General features: G+C 40.0%; 1 protein-coding gene across 1 annotated transcript; it reads left to right on the plus strand.

Annotated features, from left to right (window-relative positions):
• Positions 1–13595: 13595 nt before the first annotated feature.
• Positions 13596–21093, plus strand: aurkaip1 (aurora kinase A interacting protein 1). The gene is made up of 4 exons (XM_080444722.1): positions 13596–13697; positions 14800–14913; positions 15446–15921; positions 19756–21093. Exons 2-4 carry the CDS (start codon positions 14859–14861, stop codon positions 19870–19872), a joined length of 648 nt encoding a protein of 215 aa, XP_080300848.1. The 5' UTR covers positions 13596–13697; positions 14800–14858; the 3' UTR covers positions 19873–21093.
• Positions 21094–21456: the final 363 nt, after the last annotated feature.

Raw genomic sequence — 21456 nt, forward strand, 5'->3', positions numbered from 1 at the left:
GAGCACAATTCTTGGATAAGTCATACCTTTCAATAATTGAATCTCAGTGCATTGTCCCGGTCATGCTTAGTGCTTCTGGTCTCGAACAAATTTATTTTCTCTCTGGATACCGTCGTACCAAATGCAAAATGGTATACTGGGTTCCGAAAGGGGCTACAAGCATTTTTAAGGCTACTCTTACCATTTTATGCTACTTGTAACATAAAATGTTTCACAATTATTTTTAACAATTAAAAAAAATTCACATACCTATAAAAAGTAACTTTTTGAGTAAAAGTTAATTTCTAGCCCTGGTTAATTGGTTAAATGGTTATTGGGGGATGGGAGACTTACTTGCTGTTCTGCATTGTCTGCTCTTTGATTCTGTTGAGCTCTCCAGTCTGATGGGTACTGAGGCCTTCACTGGGGCTGTACCAAACTTTAAAAAGCATCAGAAAAATGGACAGTTAAGCTTGAGTCGAGAATATTTGAAAAGAACACATTTTCAAATATAGAATCATACCTTTCAATAGTACATTTACATGGGGGGAAACTTACTTGCTGTGTGCGTGGAAATAATGCAAATACTTGGCAAAGGGTCAGAAAAGGGGAAGTTAACCTCGAGAATATTGACATTGTGCACAATTTCATATATATATTTTTTAATATATATATATTTTTTAATTCATTTAAAATCTTTCTTTAATAATATATATATTCTACTGTGTATACTTTATTTTTATTTTATTTTATTTATTTTTTGACTTGTTTTAATTTTTCATTGCAATTGTGTCTTATTTGTCTGTATTGTCCTTTGTTTTAATGGTACAAGGAGATACCAGGGTTGTGGCTCTTTCGGAGCGGGAACTTTGGGGGGGTGGGAGGGGTAACATACATTCACTGTTTTTTGTATGCCCTTTATTATAGACCTGTATGTGAAAATATAAAATAAAAAAACCTTGAACTCAATATAAAAGTCATAACTTCAATAGTGAATTTATTTTTGAAGAAAGACTTACTGTTGTACGCTGGCTTCGAATGACCTCGGTAGTGCGTATAGGTGGTGGGTTCCTCCCACCTCTGCCAGCGGGTATCAGACCCTGTGATTGCGTCATATGGGAAGTCCACGTGCTCCTCAGGTGGAGGCCGGTATTCAGGTCCATCTCCATCTCCATGTCGTCGTCTTCCAACAATTGTTCTGTTGGCACAATAAAATTGGGACAATTGGGAAAACTGTTATTTTTCAGGAAATGGAAAAAATAACCTGTGTACCAATGTATTGTTATGTTATGGATTGTTAATACTTTTCATTGGTTCAATATTTATAAAAGCTACAGACACCTAAACACTTATGACTTTCAACATTCAACTAAAAACTAGGAGCAGTGTTGCATTGGTGAATCTATCTCTGGTGGGATGCTATTCTAAAGACGTCACACGCATACGTCGCTTAACACCTACACTACAGGCCACACAATGGACAATTGATATGCATCTAGGCTCATTCCTATGTTAATTCACCTGGCGTGACACTACGCTGGCTTCGCCTGACCTCGGAAGTGTATACTCTTGGTCGGTTCCTCCTTGCCTAATGCCTCCTTGCAAAGGAACAGAAAAGGGACATTTTAGTTTGGGAATATTTGAAATATGCTCAATTTCAAGTACAAATGAGCCCAATGGAAACAAGCCATAGCACTTTCTTGGGTTTAAAATCCTCTTGACAGACCTTATACCAAACTGTACTTCCCTGTGCTTGTCTTTGAAAACTGTTAATAAAGTATTAAATCAATCAATCTCCCTGGAGCCAGATTTAAAATATGGTCTCCCGCTCTGCCATCTTCCTTGCATCTCTTCACTGAGCTTACTGTAGGCATTGAAGAGGAAATAAACTATTTATTTATTTTAATAGCCCATAATCTACAAATTGATTGCAATGTATAACCTAAACACTATTGATATAGGTTTATGTCCACAACACAATGCAGGTCATGCATGGTAGAATAATAGGTGTGCTTCTGTGCAAACATAAACAATAAGCACAATAGAATAAACTGTGCTCCTGTAGAAACGTTGAGAAAAGAGGCTATATGTAGTTACATTGGCGCCTCTGAAAATACAACACTCAGCACTCAGTGAGACACTCAGTCTCACCTGAAGAATTATCTGCACTCACACAATTGTTCCCCTTTTTTGTTTTTAGGTTGCAGATTACATATCAGGAGCATATGCGACCAAAAATGTCAAAATGTAACTATTGAAAAGTAAAGGCATTGAATAACAATACCTTTCTTACACAGTGACCATCCAAAGAGACTGCTATACGGCACAGGGGATTTCCAGAGCCTGCTCGGGCTGGTGTTGCTATGGTCATTCAATGGCCATATTAGGGAGTTCAACAGGCATTGACTTCACTCATTGGCCAACCCAACCATGGATTGGCCAAGCTTTGCGTGATGTTTGTACCGCTCTACCAATATAAGTGGTAGCTAGCAATATACATTCTTATACAGAGCAAAAGAGGTAATCAATCTGATTCTGTGTTGCTGATTTTGAAATGTTGCACTGGACACTTCATCATTATGGGAAAACGAATAGATTATTGCATAATGCTGTGGTGGTGGGGCATAAGGTCTACTACTTCAGAGGGTTAATTGGTGGTCCTGCAGACTCCAGGAACTATCCAGATCAGATGCGGGTGCACATCTTCAACACAGTGTCTCTTTGCTGGACCCCAGAGGCAACGTTTTTAGGAGAAATACAGTTTCCCTCCATGCGCCACGGTCAGACGGCTATGCTGATAGAAGATATCATCTACCTCTGGGGGGGAATTAAGTTCAAAATGGAAAGCTGCAATGTGCTTTATGCATTTGATGTCAACACCCACAGATGGTTCACGCCCAGGGTTTCTGGAACTAGGCCAAAGGGGAGGGATGGCCACTCAGCCTGGCTCTTAGGGAAGGTGATGTATATCTTTGGAGGATGCATAGGTAGATACAATTGGGAAAGACACGATAATAGCATCTACAAGTTGGACACCATCCAAATGGTCTGGTCCTTTGTTAACACCAGAGGCATTCCGCCACCTGCTGGATACTGGTGTTCTGCCACCATCATCAGGACAAAGCTGTATGTATTTGGGGGCCAAGGGGGCCAGGGCGATGACCAGTACAATAACATCAAAGTGTTTGACACAGAGACCAACTGCTGGCTGAGCACACCTTCTGCACAGCTTCCAGAAGGACGTGTTGATCATTCAGCTTTTGCCTACAATGGAGAGCTGTACATAATTGGTGGCCGTGGCTTACATCTCGTAAACAATCGTTTCCAATACTTCAATGATATATGGAAATTCAATACAGCGACCTTCTCCTGGAAGAAGGTGAAGCCCAAGGGGAAAGGTCCGCGTAGGATGTACAAGATGAGCTGTTGCACGATGGGAGATCGTATCATCCTTGGATGTCACATAACCGGCGACCTGTACATCTTAGACATGTGTCCTAGTCTGAAGGTGTTATGTAAACTAGCAGTTATTCAGTATGGGCTAAAGCGGTCTGAACTCCCACACAACATCAGGTGGGAACTGGCAGCCATGACTAAAACCAGAAAAAGGAAGAGTAGTGCTCAATTTCATTATCATGGTCAATTTCGCGTTCGTGCTCAATGTCCCACTCAATGATCTATAGCACAAGGTGGCACATGATCAAAAGCAGATGGTGCCAATACCTTGGGGGAATGTCCAACAAAGAATGTGCTAGTTAGACAGCAGACAATGTGGGCACAAGGCGCTGGGGGGTCGTATTTCATCTCTGAATTAGCCATGGGTGTGTATTGGGTATGAGAGGTCATCAGGCTGTTCGCCCCTTGGTTCGCCTCCCTTTTCTGTTCAGTGTATGTGTTGAAGTGTCTTAACCCCTAACTGCTTCCCAGGCACTGTATTTAATGGCGTTGCCCAGTCTGCTCCTAGTAAGTAGGGTGGCCTAAATGCAAATTTGGAAACAGATGACCTGCTAGGGTGACCCCACACCCCCCTACCCCCCACCCACACACACACAAAGATTAGACCAATCAGAGTGTAGAACCCCATTTCCTTTAAGAGCCAGGTGCGCATACACGCTGGCACATTGCTTTTTAACTTGCAGATTCAGCAAGTTGGAGGAGACACAAATGATTTCCCGCTCAGGAGACAGATCTGCTTGTGTCAAAAGTGAAAGCATGTGACAATACAATAGCAGCATTAGTAATGTGATATATCAGGATATGGGAGAAACAAAAGTTCTCTGCTCACCAAAAACCATAACAAGTGGTGGACCATGTGTTAATTTGGATAGATTTGAAGCAGTGCGAACGCGTTGCAAACCTGCCTATATACTGTAGGTCAATATACTACTGTATCTAATGTGCTCTGGATGAATAATGACATCTCAAAGGCCACTAAGCTCATAGTGCAGAAAAAACAAAAATGAGCAAAAGTTTCTTAATTGTCAAATTAAGAAATGAGGTTACTAGCATGACAAGAAAGGTCAAAATAGCTACTTTGAGAAAATAGCAGAAAACAAAAACAATCCTCAAAAACTCTGGAAGTCACTAAACAAGGGAACCAGGAGACCTGGTACTGCCAGACCCCTAGTGGTTGAAATCTGAATGGCCGGACTTCGCATGACGTGTGTGCAGAGGAAAAGAGGGACAGGACAGACCGACCGACCGACCGACAAAGCCTCATGTAGGCCGACCCCTTGGGTCTGGCAAACATTATAGGCCTCAATAATAGACTCCAGACAAAAACCACCGACCTAAATTTTAAGATAAACGACTCGCTCATTACCGACAAAGAGGAGGTGACAAATTGTCCCGACACTCCAGTCCTTCTATGAAAATCTCGGTGTGCAAAAGGATGACTTTAAGTTCACTGAGGTAACATGCAAATCTGCAAAAGATTTAAATAAAAGCTGAAACCATCCCCAACAGGTTCATATTACCAACTTGTCCATCAGGCAGTGTCACATCCCACAATAATTTAAGCTTGCAAGAGTAACCATCAGCTGCGCTAAATAGGAAGAAAACAAAACCTGATCAACTACCACCCTGTTCCCATCCTATGCTCCATCTCGAAGGTCATAGAAAGACCATAGCTGAATGGTTAGAGAGCCCGCCTGGGAAGGCAAAGGTCTTCTTTTAAAAATCTTTTTTTTTAACATATAGTAGATGTAATTTCCTGTGTTCTGGTGAATTTTGGGAGATTGTTACCAAATTAAGGAGAAATGACAATCCAGGAGTCCAGAAGGAGCTGTGGTCGAAAACAAGGAGACTCGTACAGGATCCAGGAGAGTTGGCAGCCCTGCGTTTTGATGCAATGATTGATGGGAAGAAGATGGCAGGGAAGATTGGTAGGTCGGCATCACAAGCTGCTTAGTCAGAAAAAAAGAAGGAAAGGGGAGCTAAATTTCCTGGGGATGGGATGACCACAAAATGTAAGAAGCTCATCAGGCTCTGCTCAATGAAATGATGAAGACAAAACCAAGTGGATCCGTGACCTTTTCTTTTAGTAGAAAATAAGTTGTCACAGAAAAGCCTGCTATCAGCCAGATGGTACAGCGATGGCCAGCTCTTTTCACAGAAAGCCTGGTGACTTTGTGGCCTTGTGTTTTCGAAATGTAATGTTCAATGCATTTATGCATGGCACAAAATTAATTTCAGTTGATAATTATATATTTTTTTGCTAAGGGTAGCTGAGGGTCACAGATTTTAAGTATTTGACCATGGGCTTATGATGTTTGCTTTGTGTGCTTTTGTTTCAGATTTGGTGCGAGTTCCACATGGGGGGGGGGGTGGAACTCTGAGACCATTTATTTGGGGAGCTTGACCAGTTGTCCCCGAGGCTGACCTTTTCAGGAAGAAGAAAGGTGTCACCGGACAACGTCTGAGCTTTTACTTCAGACCAAGGTGAGTTGTCTACACTAGTCTACTTCCTCTCTTCCCTCGATCGCTGTTCCTCTCCTTTCCATTTGCAAACTTCTTTCTTCTCATGTCATCTATTCTCATATCTTCTCTATCCTTCCTATTATTTCCCCCTTTCATCTTTTTGTCTTATCATCTCTATCCTTTCCACTCTATCCTTTCCACCGCGGGCACTCGCGCCTCCAGGCGCGAGTGCCCGCGCCGACCGGCCGATGGACTGCTAGTCGAATCAGCGCCGTCCGAGTTGTAAACCGATGGGGAGAGAATAGATCTTTTCATGAATTACTATCCATGTGTGTGTGTGTGTGTGTGTGTGTGTGGGTCAGGGATAAACTAAAACAAATGTTAATAGCCAGAACACAATAAAATTATCTTAACAGTCATGCTTTCAATAAACCAAATTGAAAGCATGAGCGCATGAGCGCATGAGCGCATGAGCGCATGCGCGTGCGCGTGTGCGTGTGCGTGTGCGTGTGCGTGCGTGCGCGTGTGTGTGTGTGTGTGTGTGTGTGTGTGTGTGGTCGGGGCCATATATGTTAGTGCACTGTGGTTGGGAAGCCTTGTGGCTTGCATTGCCCTCTAGTGTTGGTTCTACAGAATTGCCTGGGGGGAGGTGAAAACGAGCGCTCCTTCTCCAATTTCCCTGGTTCTCCAATTTCCCTGTAACATATATATATGTCAGTGGTGGAAAAAGTACTCACATTTTTCACTTAAGTAAAAGTATCACTACTGCAGTGTAGAAGTACTCTACTACAAGTAATATCAGGAATTCAAAATGTACTTGAGTAAAAGTACAAAAGTATTGGTATCCAAATGTACTTAAAGTACCAAAAGTAAAAGTACTAAAATGTTTGAATTGGCAGATCTACAAGCTCACAATGCGTCGCGACGCGTTGTGATTGTAGATCGGCTATTTTCAAATAGCCTATGTATAAAGGGCTTAAGTGGTTAATATATGTTTTATAATATAATAATTCATATCTGCAAAGTAACAAGTAACTAAAATATTTTTTCAAATTTCAAAAATAAAGTTTTCAAATAATTTTAGTGGAGTAAAAGTACAATATTTGCCTCTGAGATGTAGTGGAGTATAAGTAAAAAGTCTTGCAAATTGGAAATACTCCAGTAAAGTAAAAGTACCTCAAAATTGTACTTAAGTACAGTACTTAAGTACATGTACCTAGTTACTTTCCAACACTGATATATGTATACACAAAATGATGTATTTATACAAATAAAAAAAGAAGTTGCCTGTACCGCGTACTTTCTAAAATGTGTTATCATTTAATATGTATTTTCAAAACAGGATAATTGTAAAATGTAAACATGTTCTGAAATGTCACCACTAGGTAGAGACAACCGATAGCTTATTATGGTACATATTTTGACCAGAGCTCAGTTCAGGCCGTATTGATCAATAGACCAATTAGCCAAGTTGTTCAGAAGTCCTGACTCCTGAAGAAACATCCACTGTATACTGGCTGTCTGCAGCCTCCAGGTTTTCTTCAAAAATAAGTAGAACACTCACTGATTTAAATTTTAAGTGTCTATGCACATTGGCATAGACACTGGCACATTAGGAGTCCACTAGGTTACATTTGGGGTTAAGTCTTTGTTTCTGTTACAGTAATTCATTTTGTATGTCTGACTAAAATATTTTTTTTAAGAAAATGTCCATCAGCAGCAGACATGGTGATGAGACAAGGACTGTCTTGATCATGACATTTTATAGTTGATTAATTGTCATACAAATAATTGCAATTGATGATTACATTTTGTTTTTGGCATTGAACATTGGAACATGTCATTTAGATAAAAAATACAAAAAATTACTTAATTGCGCAGGGTACAGAATATGACAAATAACTTAAGCTATACAAAGAAATGACTGATAATGACCTGTACCAATAAGGGACTGTTTATTTTTAGGTTGGTAAATACAAATAAATGCCAAAATAGGATATAGCCTTTCCTTAATGTTATATTTATTTATTTAAATAGGCCCAGAGAAAATAACCGATCTACAAGCTCACAGCACAAGAGATTGTAGATCTGGTATTTTTCACTATTTTTAAAAAATGTCTAACATTTTTATTTCACTCAGATGTTTTTTTTTTTTTACAGATCTAACGATTCTGCAAATAATTGTGATCAGGTGATCATGACTTACTGCCTACTCAGCCAATCAGCGCTGAGCACCGTTACAGCGGCTACACAGGTCAATTTGAATTCAAACTGTCATTAATTTCTCAGCAAGCAGAAAGATGGCTGGCCCACGTTATAATGCGGACCTCTATAGTCGTTATGCGCAATCTGACGGGGAGTCAGACGATGAACTGACAGGAAGGGTTAGTATGGTTTTTGATTGATTGAATACTTTATTAAAAGTTTACAAAGAGAAGCACAGTGAAGTACAGTTTGGTACACGGTCTGTCAAGAGGATTTTAAACCCAAGAAAGCCATATGGCTTGTTTCCAATGATTGGGCCCATTTGTACTCAATTCATCGAAACAATGGTTTAAATAAATGAGTTGTATCATTAAGATACAAGATACAACTTAATTGTTGTTAACAACTTAATTTGCCGAATGCCCATTGCCCACAGTGTGAAATCATAACTGACACCGGGCCGGCAACGTTCGTTAACGAAGGTACGTTATACCTTCATAACAAGCTAGCTGTAGCTAGCTTGTTAACTTCAAGGGGGGGGGGGCAGTTTGAGCGGTTTAAACGTTTTAAAGTGTGTTATTAACCGTGTTTCTTAACATTTATTAACACACAACAATATTGTAAACAACAAAATTTCACACATCGGTGCATCTGGGTGGGTAAATTCTAGTTGTGTGTTTTTTTCATCCCTAGATTAAGTTTTGATATGATAGATTTTGATAGATTTTGATAGATGATCACATTTTTACTTAAGTAAAAGTATCAATACTGCAGTGTAGAAATACTGTTACAAGTAAAAGTCCGGAATTCAAAATTGATTTGAGTAAAAGTACAAAAGTATTGGTATCAAAATGTACTTAAATGACCAAAAGTAGAAAGTACTCATTATGCAGACTGTCCCATTTCACAAGTTTTCAAATGTATACAATTTATAAAGATCTTTTGAAAATATGGCTAATTTCAAATGGCCAAAATGTATATGGGGCTGAAGTGGGTTACTGTATGTTTTTGCAATAATGATCAAAATCTACAAAGTAACTAGTAACTGAAAAGTAATTGTAGTGGAGTAAAAGTATAATATTTGCCTCTGAGATGCAGTGGAGTAGAAGTAAAAGTACTGAACATTGAAAATACTCCAGTAAAGTAAAAATACCTCAACATTGTACTTAAGTACAGTACTTGAGTACTTAGTTATTTTCCACCACTGCTATTATTTATTCAAATTGGATTTGTTTTGAAATTGAGCATATTTCAAATATTCCCAAAATAAAATGTCCCTTTTCTGTCCCTTTGCAAGGAGGCAAGGAGGAACCCGCCAAGAGATTATTATCCCGAAGTAATTCGAAGCCAGCATACAGTAAGTCTTTCTTTAAAATGAATTCACTATTGAAGTTGTGACTTTTATATTAAAATTGTGCATAATATCAATAGTCTCGATGCTAACTTCCCCTTTTCTGACCCTTTGCCAGACATTTGCATTATTTCCGCACACACACCAAGTAAGTTTCCCCCCATATAAATTTACTATTGAAAGGTATGATTCTATATTTGAAAATGTGTAGTTTTCCAATATTCTCGACTCGAGCTTAACTGTCCTTTTTTCTGATGCTTTTTAAGGTTTGGTACAGCCCCAGTGATGCGCTCAGTACCCATTTGCGAGACTGGAGAGCTCAACAGAACGCAAGAGCACACGTTGTAGAACAGGAAGTAAGTCTCCCATCCCCCAATACCCAGTTAACCAATTAACCAGGGTTAGAAATTAACTTTTACTCAAAAAGTTAGGATATATGTATCCAAATACATGTGCTTTTTGTATGTACTGTATGTGATTTTTTTGTTGTTGTAATTGTTAAAAATAATTGTGCAACATTTTATGTTACAAGTAGCATTAAATGGTAAGAGTAGCCTTACAAATGCTTGTAGCCCCTTTCGGAACCCAGTATACCATTTTGCAAAAGAAATCTCTCCGCAACACTTTAGAGACGTTATATTTGTTCAAGACCAGAGGTACCAAGCATGACCGGGAGAGTGCACTGAGATTCAATTATTGAAACGTATGACTTATCTAAGAATTGTGCTCATTTCCAATGTTCTCAATCTTAACTTCCCTTTACTGTCTTTATCAAGAGACTTGGAATCTTCGCAGAGGTGGAGGACCTCTTGCCTGGCATGGATGGTGGAGACGGAGGTGGAGGTGGAGACCAAGTCCTGCACGTTGCAGGCATCGGAGGCGTAAGTTGTTGCTGTTTACATGTTTTATTTTATTAAACACATTGATCTGAACTTGAAGTGAGAATAACTGTTGTGAAAAAGTTAAAACTTGATCATTCTTTTCCTTGATGCAGCCTGGTGCACCTGTTAATATACCGCAGCTGCCGATTGGTAGAGTGGTAGCGCCAACGCCGCTCAGCGAGAGGAACCTATACTGTGACCTCTACTATAGGAGGTATCCTCGAGGACAAGGTGAGGTCTCTTATACCTGCTAACACACTCTTGTCCAGTGTTGCATTGGTCATTGCACGCCTGTAACACGCCGTCCCACCAGTCTTTTGAGCTGAAGCATGTGCACGCACATGCGTCGATTAAAAACAACCCTTAAGTTCACACCTCAACAAAGTTTACAAAGGCTGCCGACTGCCGGGTGTCACACCAGGTGAATTAACATAAGAATGAGCTTAGATGCATATCAATTGTCCATTGTGTGGCCTGTAGTGTAGGTGTTAAGCGACGTGTGCGTGTGACATCTTTAGAATAGCATCCCACCAGAGATAGATTCACCAATGCAACACTGCTCCTATCCATATGTCGGGCAGAAAGTTTTTAGTTGAATTTTGAAAAGTGTTTAGGTAAATGGTGCATTTATATAGCGCTTTTATCCAAAGTGCTTTACATAGATTGTGCATTACATTCACCCATACACACACCCATACACACACCCATTCACACACCGATGGCAGAGGGAACCATGCAAGGCACCAACCTGCTCACCGGGAGCAATTAGGGGTTCAGCGTCTTGCTCGAGGACACTTCAACACTAACTCTGGGGGAGCCCGGGATTGAACTGGGAACTGTGCGGTTCCCATTCGGCCGCTCTCCCGGCCACTCTACCCCTGAGCCACTGCCGCCCCGGGTGTGTCTGTAGCTTTTTATAAATATTGAACCAATGAAAAGTATTAACAATCCATATCATAACAATACATTGGAACACAGGTTATTTTTTTCATTTCCTGAAAAATAACAGTTTTCCCAATTGTCCCAATTGTATTGTGCCAACAGAACAATTGGAGAGGGACATGGACTCTTTCGATGAGCCTGAATACAGGCCCCCAGCTGAGGAGCGCTTGGAGTTCATACATGACCCAGTAACAGAGTCTGTTACCGAATGGCTGAGGTGGCCCAGGTGGCTGTAAAGACACCACAGTGGTGTAAAGTGGTGCTGCAGCCTGCAGCTGATCAACGATCTGATGAGTGTGACAGCTGATGAAGGAGTGAACGAGCCCTCATATATATTGTATATGTGTGTGTTTATTGTAACACTGTTACAATTATTTTATTGTGTAATAAGTATTAAAGTAGCCTATACAAAGTATGAGCTTTCTTGAAGTTCTGTCATTTTTTGACAGCAGTTGTTTCATATTTGAATAAAAATCGATTCAGGTGATTTGCAGCAACTCTTAATTTCATAAAAATTTATATACTATAATACTGCACAATACTGCCATCAATAGGTTGAAAAATGAAAATGTATTCTTCTTAATCCCGGTTTGATTGAAAACAGACATACATACATGAAAATTATAATGCAAACATTCAGCATGACAGGTAAAACTTTATTGTATACTTTACGTTACAAAAAACATGCCTATCACATGCCTAACATCAAAACATCAGGCTGAACAGTTTATGATGCAGGTACTGATGCAGGTCTTCTGTAAAGTAACTAAGTACATTTACTCAAGTACGATACTTATCAAGTACAATTTAGAGTTTTTTTTTTTAACTTGGAGTATTTCCAATTTTCAGTACTTCAGTACACTACAATTATTTGAAAACTCTAGTTACTAGTTACTTTGTAGATTTTGATTATTACAATAGCCGATCTGCAAGCTCACAATGCGTCCCATGCCACATATTGTGAGCTTGTAGATCTGCTATTTTCAAAATATTTTTTTATACATTTGAACTTAAAGTATACTCGAGTAAATGTACTTTGTTACTTTACACCACTGCACGTGGTCTATTGACAGAATGGGCTATTTCTAGTGAAAATTACTTTTACAAAAGAAGCATGATGTGAGCTTGTAGATCTGCTATTTTCAAAAGATTTTGTATACATTTTGATCTTCTGAAATGGGACCCTTCTGTTACAATGAGCACTTTTACTTTTGGTAGTTTAAGTACATTTTGATAGCAATACTTTTGTACTTTTACTCAAGTACCTTTTGAATTCCGGACTTTTACTTGTAACAGAGTATACACTGATTGATTGATTGATTGATTGATGTACTTTATTTAGTAAGACATGAGAACAACAGTACATGGAAGTACAAATTCACAATCCAAGGTCTACTAAACTGGAAGACATTAAGCACTGAGCTTATACAGCGCTGTATTGATACTTTTACTTAAGTAAAACGTGAGTACTTTTACCACCACTGCCCACTCATTCATCAGCTGTCACATTCATCAACAAATGACACGTGGGCAGTGGCGGTAAAAGTACTCACGTTTTACTTAAGTAGAAGTATCAATAGGCCTACTACAAGTAAAAGTCCAGAATTCAAAATGTACTTGAGTAAAAGTACTAAAGTATAGGTATCAAAAAGTACCAAAAGTAGAAAGTATTCATTATGTGGAATGTCCCGTTTCACAAGTTATCATGCCTAAAATGTATTTAAAATATTTTGAAAATAGCAGATCACTGCAACGCGTTGTGAGCTTGTTACTTTGTAGAAAAAGTTGTAGTGGAGTAAAAGTAGAATATTTGTCTCTGACATGAAGTGGAACAGTAGAAGTATAAAGTACCTCAAATTGTACTTAAGTGCAGTACTTAAGTAAATGTACTTTCCACCACTGTGGAATTCTATATGATCGAATCGCTGTGTATTACCATCCAGATATCAATCTGGGAACCCATCGTCAAATAAAAAGGAAAAACAGCGCCCTCTGCTGTTTTTTCCACTTATCTGTTCTTGAGAGATTATCCAGATATTGATTCGATGCTAGGCGGAACCAAATAGGCGGAACCAGTGTGGAGCACGGACTTTTCATCAACTGAGCCGGAAGTGTGGGAATTCTGTGAAATGTAGTTGCACATTCCGGAAGTTGTCTTCTGGAGTCACATTGAAGATAGACTGGGATCAAGTTGCTTTACAAGTTGCTGATCCGGTCTGGGTCTATACCGGATGCGGAAAAGTTTTTTTGCATGTATGTGTGCGTGCAAATAACCAGATACAGTAGGCGGGCTCTAAACCGGATCACATGGGTCCGGTATTCACAATAAATCCAAGCTTCCTACAGGTACTGCGGAAAGCCTGGTGAAGCGAGGTAACATTGAACACTAGCCCACCGGGTCACAACAACATTAATATCAGGTAAACGTTGAATTATTTCTGCAATCTGAGAATGGTTATTTAAGATCGTTAAATCATAACATGATTACAAATATATTCAGTCCTTTTCGTCACGTTATGTGACTTAGAATACGCTCCAAGGGCACAAGCAGCTAGCTATAGCTAAGATATTAGCTTTAGCCCATAAGAGCCACCTGGGTAAATCAACTAGTTATTAAATGTTGATCATTGTCTTTTCATTATGATTATTTGATGGTAGTGTGTCAGTGGTGGAGAAAGTACTCACATCAAGTATCAATTCTGCAATGTAGAAATACTCAATACAACAAGTAAAAGTCAGGAATTCAAAATGTACTGAAGTGGTTAATTTATGTTTTGTAATAATAATAACAATCTACAAAGTAACTAGTAACTAAAGTTTTCCAATAATTGTAGTGGAGTTAAAGTATAGTATTTGCCTTTTGAGATGTAGTGGCATAGAAGTAAAAGTACTGAAAATGTGAAATACTCCAGTAAAGTAAAAAGAATACCTACTTGAGTACATGTACTTAGTTACTTTACACCACTGGTGACGTCACTGACATGTTGGTACAAACAAACTCTACCAGACTGCAATAATTGATGTACAGCTACAGTGTTATTGTACAACATGTATTACAAGTAGATGTATCAGTGGTGCTATATCAGTGGTGCTTAAACGTTTTCATGTCAAGGACTCCCAAAATGATTAGTTTTTGGCCGCGGACCCCCATCTCAAAATATGTTGTTCCAGGGACCCCCAGAAGCAAAGATTTGAGTTACAAATGTTCGCTTTAAAACTATATATATTCAAAGATTTGAACACATGTTCAAGATTTTTCTAAAATAACAGATCTACAAGCTCATAGCGCGGCACTCAGTGCCGTGCTATGAGCTTATAGATCTGCTATTTTTTAAAAGCCATTCAAATAAAAATAATGGTTTAAGTGGTTACACAGATATGTTAATGGCACAAAATGTGTATTTAGTCAAATGCACTAAGTGATCTCTGGCTGTGTATATACAGGTATATGGAATACATGTAATGACTGGAATATCAGCCATTCTACAATTAGAACTAACGGCATATTTATTGTCTCCACAGGACAGGTGACCATCCAACTCATTCCTGATGACGTTTGTATTGATGTGATCATAGGCGGGATGATGTTTATTTCCAGGCTTGCGCCTCCACTCCGTCTGCTCTGCAGATCCACTGGTAAGTTAAAGTTTAACAAGAACATCCGCATTGATTTAACCACTTAAACCTGCAATGGATGTATGAATGAAACTGTATTTTAAGCGATCTGTATGTACATATTATAGAATGAGGTAGACATTGGCACTGGCAGTGGTTTTAGTTGGTCTATTTACTGTTCTAGGACACCAACTGGTTGGCAAGTGGTATTTTGCATGAAAGTCAAAATGCAATGTGTATTAGGCTTTGCTCATCATGTTGGCGCTTGCAGGGGGGGGGGGGGGGGGCTCCTGGGTTCGGACATGAAAGTTACGGATTGCAGCTTCAAGCCCTATAAAAGTATTATTTTGAAAAGAAATGTAATGGCGAAAATGGCCGATAGACAAAGCTGACAACGTATTGTAGTTCGGCAAAGTTTGCTACTCGTTTCACAATTTTCACCTGTAATGACCAAACATAGGGATGAAACGGGTTGAAAACGGTTAAAAAGAAAAACACTTTCTTTCTAGTTTCACCGCGTCAGGGGATAAATGGCACTATTTTACATTTCTAGGTGGACGTCAACCTCCTCTACTGCATATTCTGAGTGGAGCTGCACCTCTCACATGCTGCTCCCCTTTGAACGCAAGACACAGCCAATACTCGACGGCAGCGGACAATAATTCGCCTCCTAGATGGGTGCAACTCGAACCGGAACTGGACGAGGCCCTCGTGCCTCGCAAAATGTCCGTTAGTCCTCTGGAGAGCTGGCTGTCCCTGCGCTACTCCCTCCCTCCCTTCCTGGAGGCTCCGCAGCTCCCTCCCCAGGAGGACGGCGGGGGTCGGCTGCTGGAGGAGAACGTGTTGCCGCCGTTCTCCGTTCCCGTTCTGGAGGACGGGGTCGCGGAGATGCACATCACGCCGCTCGGCTGCAAGAACGTGCTGGAGATTCGGCGGCGGAAGATGAACCGACACAAGTACAAGAAACTGATGCAGAGGATGAAGTTTGTGCGTAGGAGAGTGCTGTTGGGCCGGGGGAAGAAGAAACAAGTGAGTGCCTTGCTTTTCTTTTTACAATTTAGGCATTTAGCAGACGCTCTTAATCCCGAGCTATTTACAGTGAGCACGGGAAACACGAGGTTAAACATCAAAAAATGCATAGAAATGGTAATCTATAATTCTAAACCGTATAATATCAAAAAATAAATAATCTGTACATTGAAACTATACAAACTGTAGGATGCCAGGTCAACAAATAAACCTGGCATCTTTCTACTTAACATATATTACATTTTAACCTTTGCATAAACCTGCAAGGTCTTTTCATGTATTTTTAGGAGAGAAGTGCAAATGTGAAGCTTTTCCAAGTCACCGGTCCCATCTGAACGATTAAAGCATGTCATAATAGGCATGCTTAAAATAGCAGATCTACAAGCTCTTGTAGATCTTCTTGAGCTTGTTGTAGATCTGCTGTGTTCGGTCAAGAGATTTGGTGTAGAGCAGTGGTTCTCAAAGTGGGGTCCAGGGACACCCAGAGGTTTTTTGGGGGGTTCCAGGGGGTCCCCAGCAAAATTTCTTAATACAGCATCACAATCATTTTAACCACTTTATCCATATTTTATGCGTTGGCTATTAAAAAATAGCAGCTGCTATTTTTTAACATTTCAGAAAAATATTGAAGGTGTTTGGAGGGGGGGCGGGGTTACACAAATCTTCAGCTCTGGGGGTCCTTAGCAATAGTACATTTTCAGATGGGGGTCCGTGGCCAAATACATATACATTTGGGGGTCCTTGACATGAAAAGGTTTGAGAACCACTGGTGTAGAGGGAAGGCGGGGACCAATCATAGACCTCCGGAGGACTCCAGTCGACGAGGTTTATAGGTTTTAAGTAGCTATGTGTAATTTATGCTCCATCACATGACGGTGTTGCTTGCCCATCATAACTGATTAGTCCAGTAATATTGGCACTTGACCTCCCACTAATTGCAACAAAAACAAACTCAACTGATTTTGTGTCCTAAATATGTCTTGAATGAGAGGAAAAAAGTCGCAAGGAATTGCATGTAGGGAAATTTCAAAATGGCCGCCATCCACACTGTTATTACACATACAATTATATATCTTGAAAACCGAACACTGTATGAAGTCGACATTTGGCAGGTGTGTTGCTGAGGACCCAGAGAAAAGCAGTATCAAGTTTGAACTTGTTTGGATAAGCGGTTCTTAAGAAAGCTGCAATTAAGTGGCCCATTCTAAACAGGCATATTAAGTATAGGCATTCTATGGATAATAACTCTTTCAACTTTTTTTGTTTCATAAATATGTTAGTTATAACATATCAAAAGTCCTAAGAAATCCCAGAGGTGGAACCTATTGAAAAATGCTTAAATAGGTGACGTGCTGATGTCACAATTTCCCATTGACGCCCATGTTAAAAAAGATTTAAGGATGTTTCCTTGTCTAATTTCCACACAAAAGGTTCAATACTGTCCACTATCAACCAGAAACTGTGTTGGATGCATTACAGTGCTTGTTTTAAAAAAAGAAGAAGAAACTAATCTTAACCCTTCAAGTGCCATTTCTCTATGTTATGCATTATGCATTTGTATGCACTCGGCATTTGTATGCACGCATGTTCATTTCATATACATTCTTATGTGAAGCACTGCGCATGTGATTTTGTTGATGTAAAGCACTGCATTTTGTTGTGAAGATACCATCTTCTCTGTTGCGAAGATGATATGCCGCCGACACTGTCTTGCCAATGCTGAGCTACAAACGCCACCTGCGGAGGTAGGCTACCATGGTGCCCATGTCTTGGTTGAGACCGTCTTCCATCACCTTCAATTATAATTAGACCTATTTGATCCCGTGGGAGAAATTAAGTTTCAGAAGTGTTCAGTGTATTGACATCGGGACACATCAACAACTTGGCAGGGCCGGGAACCTTCTGCTTCTGAGGCTGGCTCTCTACCCATTCAGCTATGGCCATCCTGTTGGTCTTTGCTTCCATGTTAGTCATCTCAGCATGATGGCTAGGTCGTCCACATAACCATATCTTTTTCATGTTGTAAATGGTAAATGGTTCATTTGTATAGCTTCACATAGATTGTGCATTACATTCACCCACACATTCATACACCGATGGCGGAGGAAACCATGCAAGGCACCAACCTGCTCATCGGGAGCAATTAGGGGTTCAGCGTCTTGCTCAAGGACACTTCGACACTAACTCTGGGGGAGCCCCCCCAGCCCGGGATCGAACTGGTAACCTTGCGGTTTCCAGTTCACTCTACCCTGGCAACTCTACCCCTGAGCCACTGCCGCCCCATGTTGTATCTGGTAGGTCATAGATGTAGATGTTACAGCATTGAGGAGAGAACACACCCTGAGGAATACCATTCATCAGTCATCTGAGCCAGCTGTTTTGGCCATTACTGGTCTGTAGAGTGAAGCTGCGGTTTGACAGCATCTCCCTGATGAAGTTCACCATATTTCGATCAGGGATTGTCCTCCGAAACCTCAGGTGGAATTCACAGTGCCAGACAGTGCCAGACTATTTTTGGATTTAGTAATAAAAAACTTTTTTTTTAATTCACTTCATAATAATAATATTAATAATAATAACAATAACTATTTCACTTTCATACAGAAAATGCAGCTTAAAGTGCTTCACATAAAAATGTATATGAAATGAACATTAGTTCATAACAATGCATAAAATGCAGCAATAGCACTCGAAGGGTTAAGGCTTTTTTTCTTTTTCTTTTTACAAGCGCTCGCGGCTGTACTACATCCAACAGTTTCTGGTTGATAGTGGGCAGTATTGAACCTTTTTTGTGGAAATTAGACAAGAAAACATGCTCAAATCCTTTTTTAACATGGGCGTCAATGGGAAATTGTGACATCACCTATTTAAGCATTTTGACATTTTGTAGTGTGATATTGTGTGCGCATAATTTAATTGAGTTGTTTGATCAGTACTTGATCAGTTGTGTGATTATGTGATCATAATAAATTCTTGGCACTGATATTCTGTATCCTTGTTTTGCTACAAGGAACAAATACAGCATAGTCAAATCTAGCAGAAAGGGACAAAAAGCGTTATACTTACAGGTAATTTTAAAAACTTTCCCTTCATACAATTCCTTGCGACTTTCTTTCTGTGATTCAGGACAAATTGAGGATACAAAATCAGCTGAGTTTGGTTTTGTTGCAATTAGTGGGAGGTTGACCCCCATTTTGACCTAAAATGCCTGGACTAGATTGTCAGCAGGTGACAGCGTCGTACTATGGAGTATAATTTCTAGGCTTTAGTCGGTCACGGAGAAGCCGTGTTAAGCTGTAAAGGACGGGCTCAGGGCCAATGTTCTCAAGACATGGTTCAACTGTGTGTGACAGGTTATAGACACAATTTGCGTTTAGCTCCTGAAAAAAAAGGATATCAGAAACTCCATATATGATGTAGTATGAAAATATATGATATTATCTAAATGGTAAGAAAACTACATTGCGTTAGGTATAGGGGCACCAGGTTAGAAGTGGTTAAAAATCTGGACACAGATGTTGGAAAAATAAAGTCATCTTAACCCATTAAGACCTGGAACGCATCTGTCACTTAAGATTTCTTTGGCTATTCAAAAATAGCAGATCTACAAGCTCATGGCGTGGCACAGTGCCGCGCCATGAGCTTGTAGATCTGCTATTTTTTGAAAAATTATGATTTTTAATTTTTTTTTTTTTCAAAATGTTAGGATTTAGAAAACATTTTTAGAATCGGCCTCAGGTCTTAATGGGTTAAAACACGAGACACAGCAAATAAGGGGCGATGTATCAGTCAGGCTCTAATCACGGTACTTCTGTGTGACTGTGTCCATTACAGAAGCGATTTGAGAAGGACCTGGAGAGGATTTGGACCCGGGCTGGACTGAAGAAGGCTCCAGAGGGATATACCGCACCTAAAATCTTCCTCAGACGGCATGGAGACAAAAGGGACTGAGTGAAGCTTCATTCACTCTCTTTTTAGTGTGACGCGTCACTTGCCGACAAGAGCTGATTCTCAAGCCGAGAACGCTGGATGCACTGATGAATCTTGAACCACGTTCAACCTGGCGTCCGGGCTATGTTCGCTATTCGTCATAAGACATGGTATATTTCTCCGTGGTGCCAAGGAGAAATGCCTTCCAGGGTAAGGGACCAGTCCGCATGCCAACCAAGACTCAACGTCAGGGGTCTTCAACAGGGGGTCCTCAGAGTTACTACAGGGGGGCCTGCCAAATCTTTGTGTGATATGGATTTTTAACCACTTCAACCCTAGAATCCCTATTCTGAGGGGAACATTAGCCAAAAATAGCAGATCTTCAAGCTCACAACGCCTCGCGCTGTGTAGATCAGAGCCAACGGTCAAGTTTACTAAGTATTGAGGGTTTCAATGGTTAAATGTCTGAAATAAACAAAGAACGTGAAGTCACACCACACTGATAGTCTATGAAGCTATCTATAAAATCTATGAATCTATGAAAAGGTTTAATTTGCAACACAATTTTATACAATATCTTGTGTGGGGGGGAGGTCCTTGCTTCGTCTCTCTCTCAAAACGTTGAAGACCCCTGCTATGCGTTGTTTTTACCACCAGGAAGACCTGTGTTCAAAAGACCTGGGGCCGCGTCCAGATGAGGATCCACATGGTCGAGGTCGTAAACCATCCAGCCTGTTCCAATAAAGGCAGATAAATGAGGAGTGGGGGACAACTCTACAAAGCAACACATTAGCTTGAAAATCAGTTCTTGTTGGCAAGTGACGCATCGCACTACTGAGTACACATTTTGGTTAAACTTGACAACTGACCGACACCATACAAACGGTGTTCTTATCACACTGCAAATACAATGGTCTACTTTCTGTGACTCTTAAGAGGGTATCATTGAAGTGGGCATATTGTATATCGTTGCTGTCGGGCAGAAACGTCTTGTCTCCATATTCTACCTCTTTGTGTTTTTTTTCCGTAAATTAACGCCCTACTTGATCATACTACAGTGTCACACACAAGCGTCAAAAGTAGCAGATCCACAAGCTCAAAACGCGTCGCGAAGCGCTGCGTTTTGAGCTTGAAAGTAACAGTTTTGGACATAATGAGGTTTCCACCCGACAGAGATGATATGCATGTTTTTTTTGTAACGCAATGTAAAATATACAATAAAGTTTTAGCTGTCATGCTCAATGTTTGCATTATCCGACCTTTTCATCCATGTACTGTATGTATGTCTGTTTTCAATCAAACCGGGATTAAGAAGAATACATTTTCATTTTTCAACCTAGTGATGGCAGTATTGTGCAGAATTATAGTGTATATACGTTTTTATGAAACTATGAGTTGCTGCAAATCACCTGAACACAGATTGTTGTTATTCAAATTATGAAACAATCGCTGTAAGTGAAATAATATTGTTTAAAGAGGATAGGGAGACCCTGGTTTTCCGAAATACTTTTATTATATTATGCCTATATTTGCGGAGTGCTGATTATGCCAATTAGGGACACATTTGGAAGTACAAACTCATATCTGCTTCTAACTGATGGATTT

Source organism: Gymnoscopelus braueri, assembly GCF_963280865.1.
Source record: "Gymnoscopelus braueri genome assembly, chromosome: 12".
Classification (NCBI taxonomy): Eukaryota; Metazoa; Chordata; class Actinopteri; order Myctophiformes; family Myctophidae; genus Gymnoscopelus; species Gymnoscopelus braueri.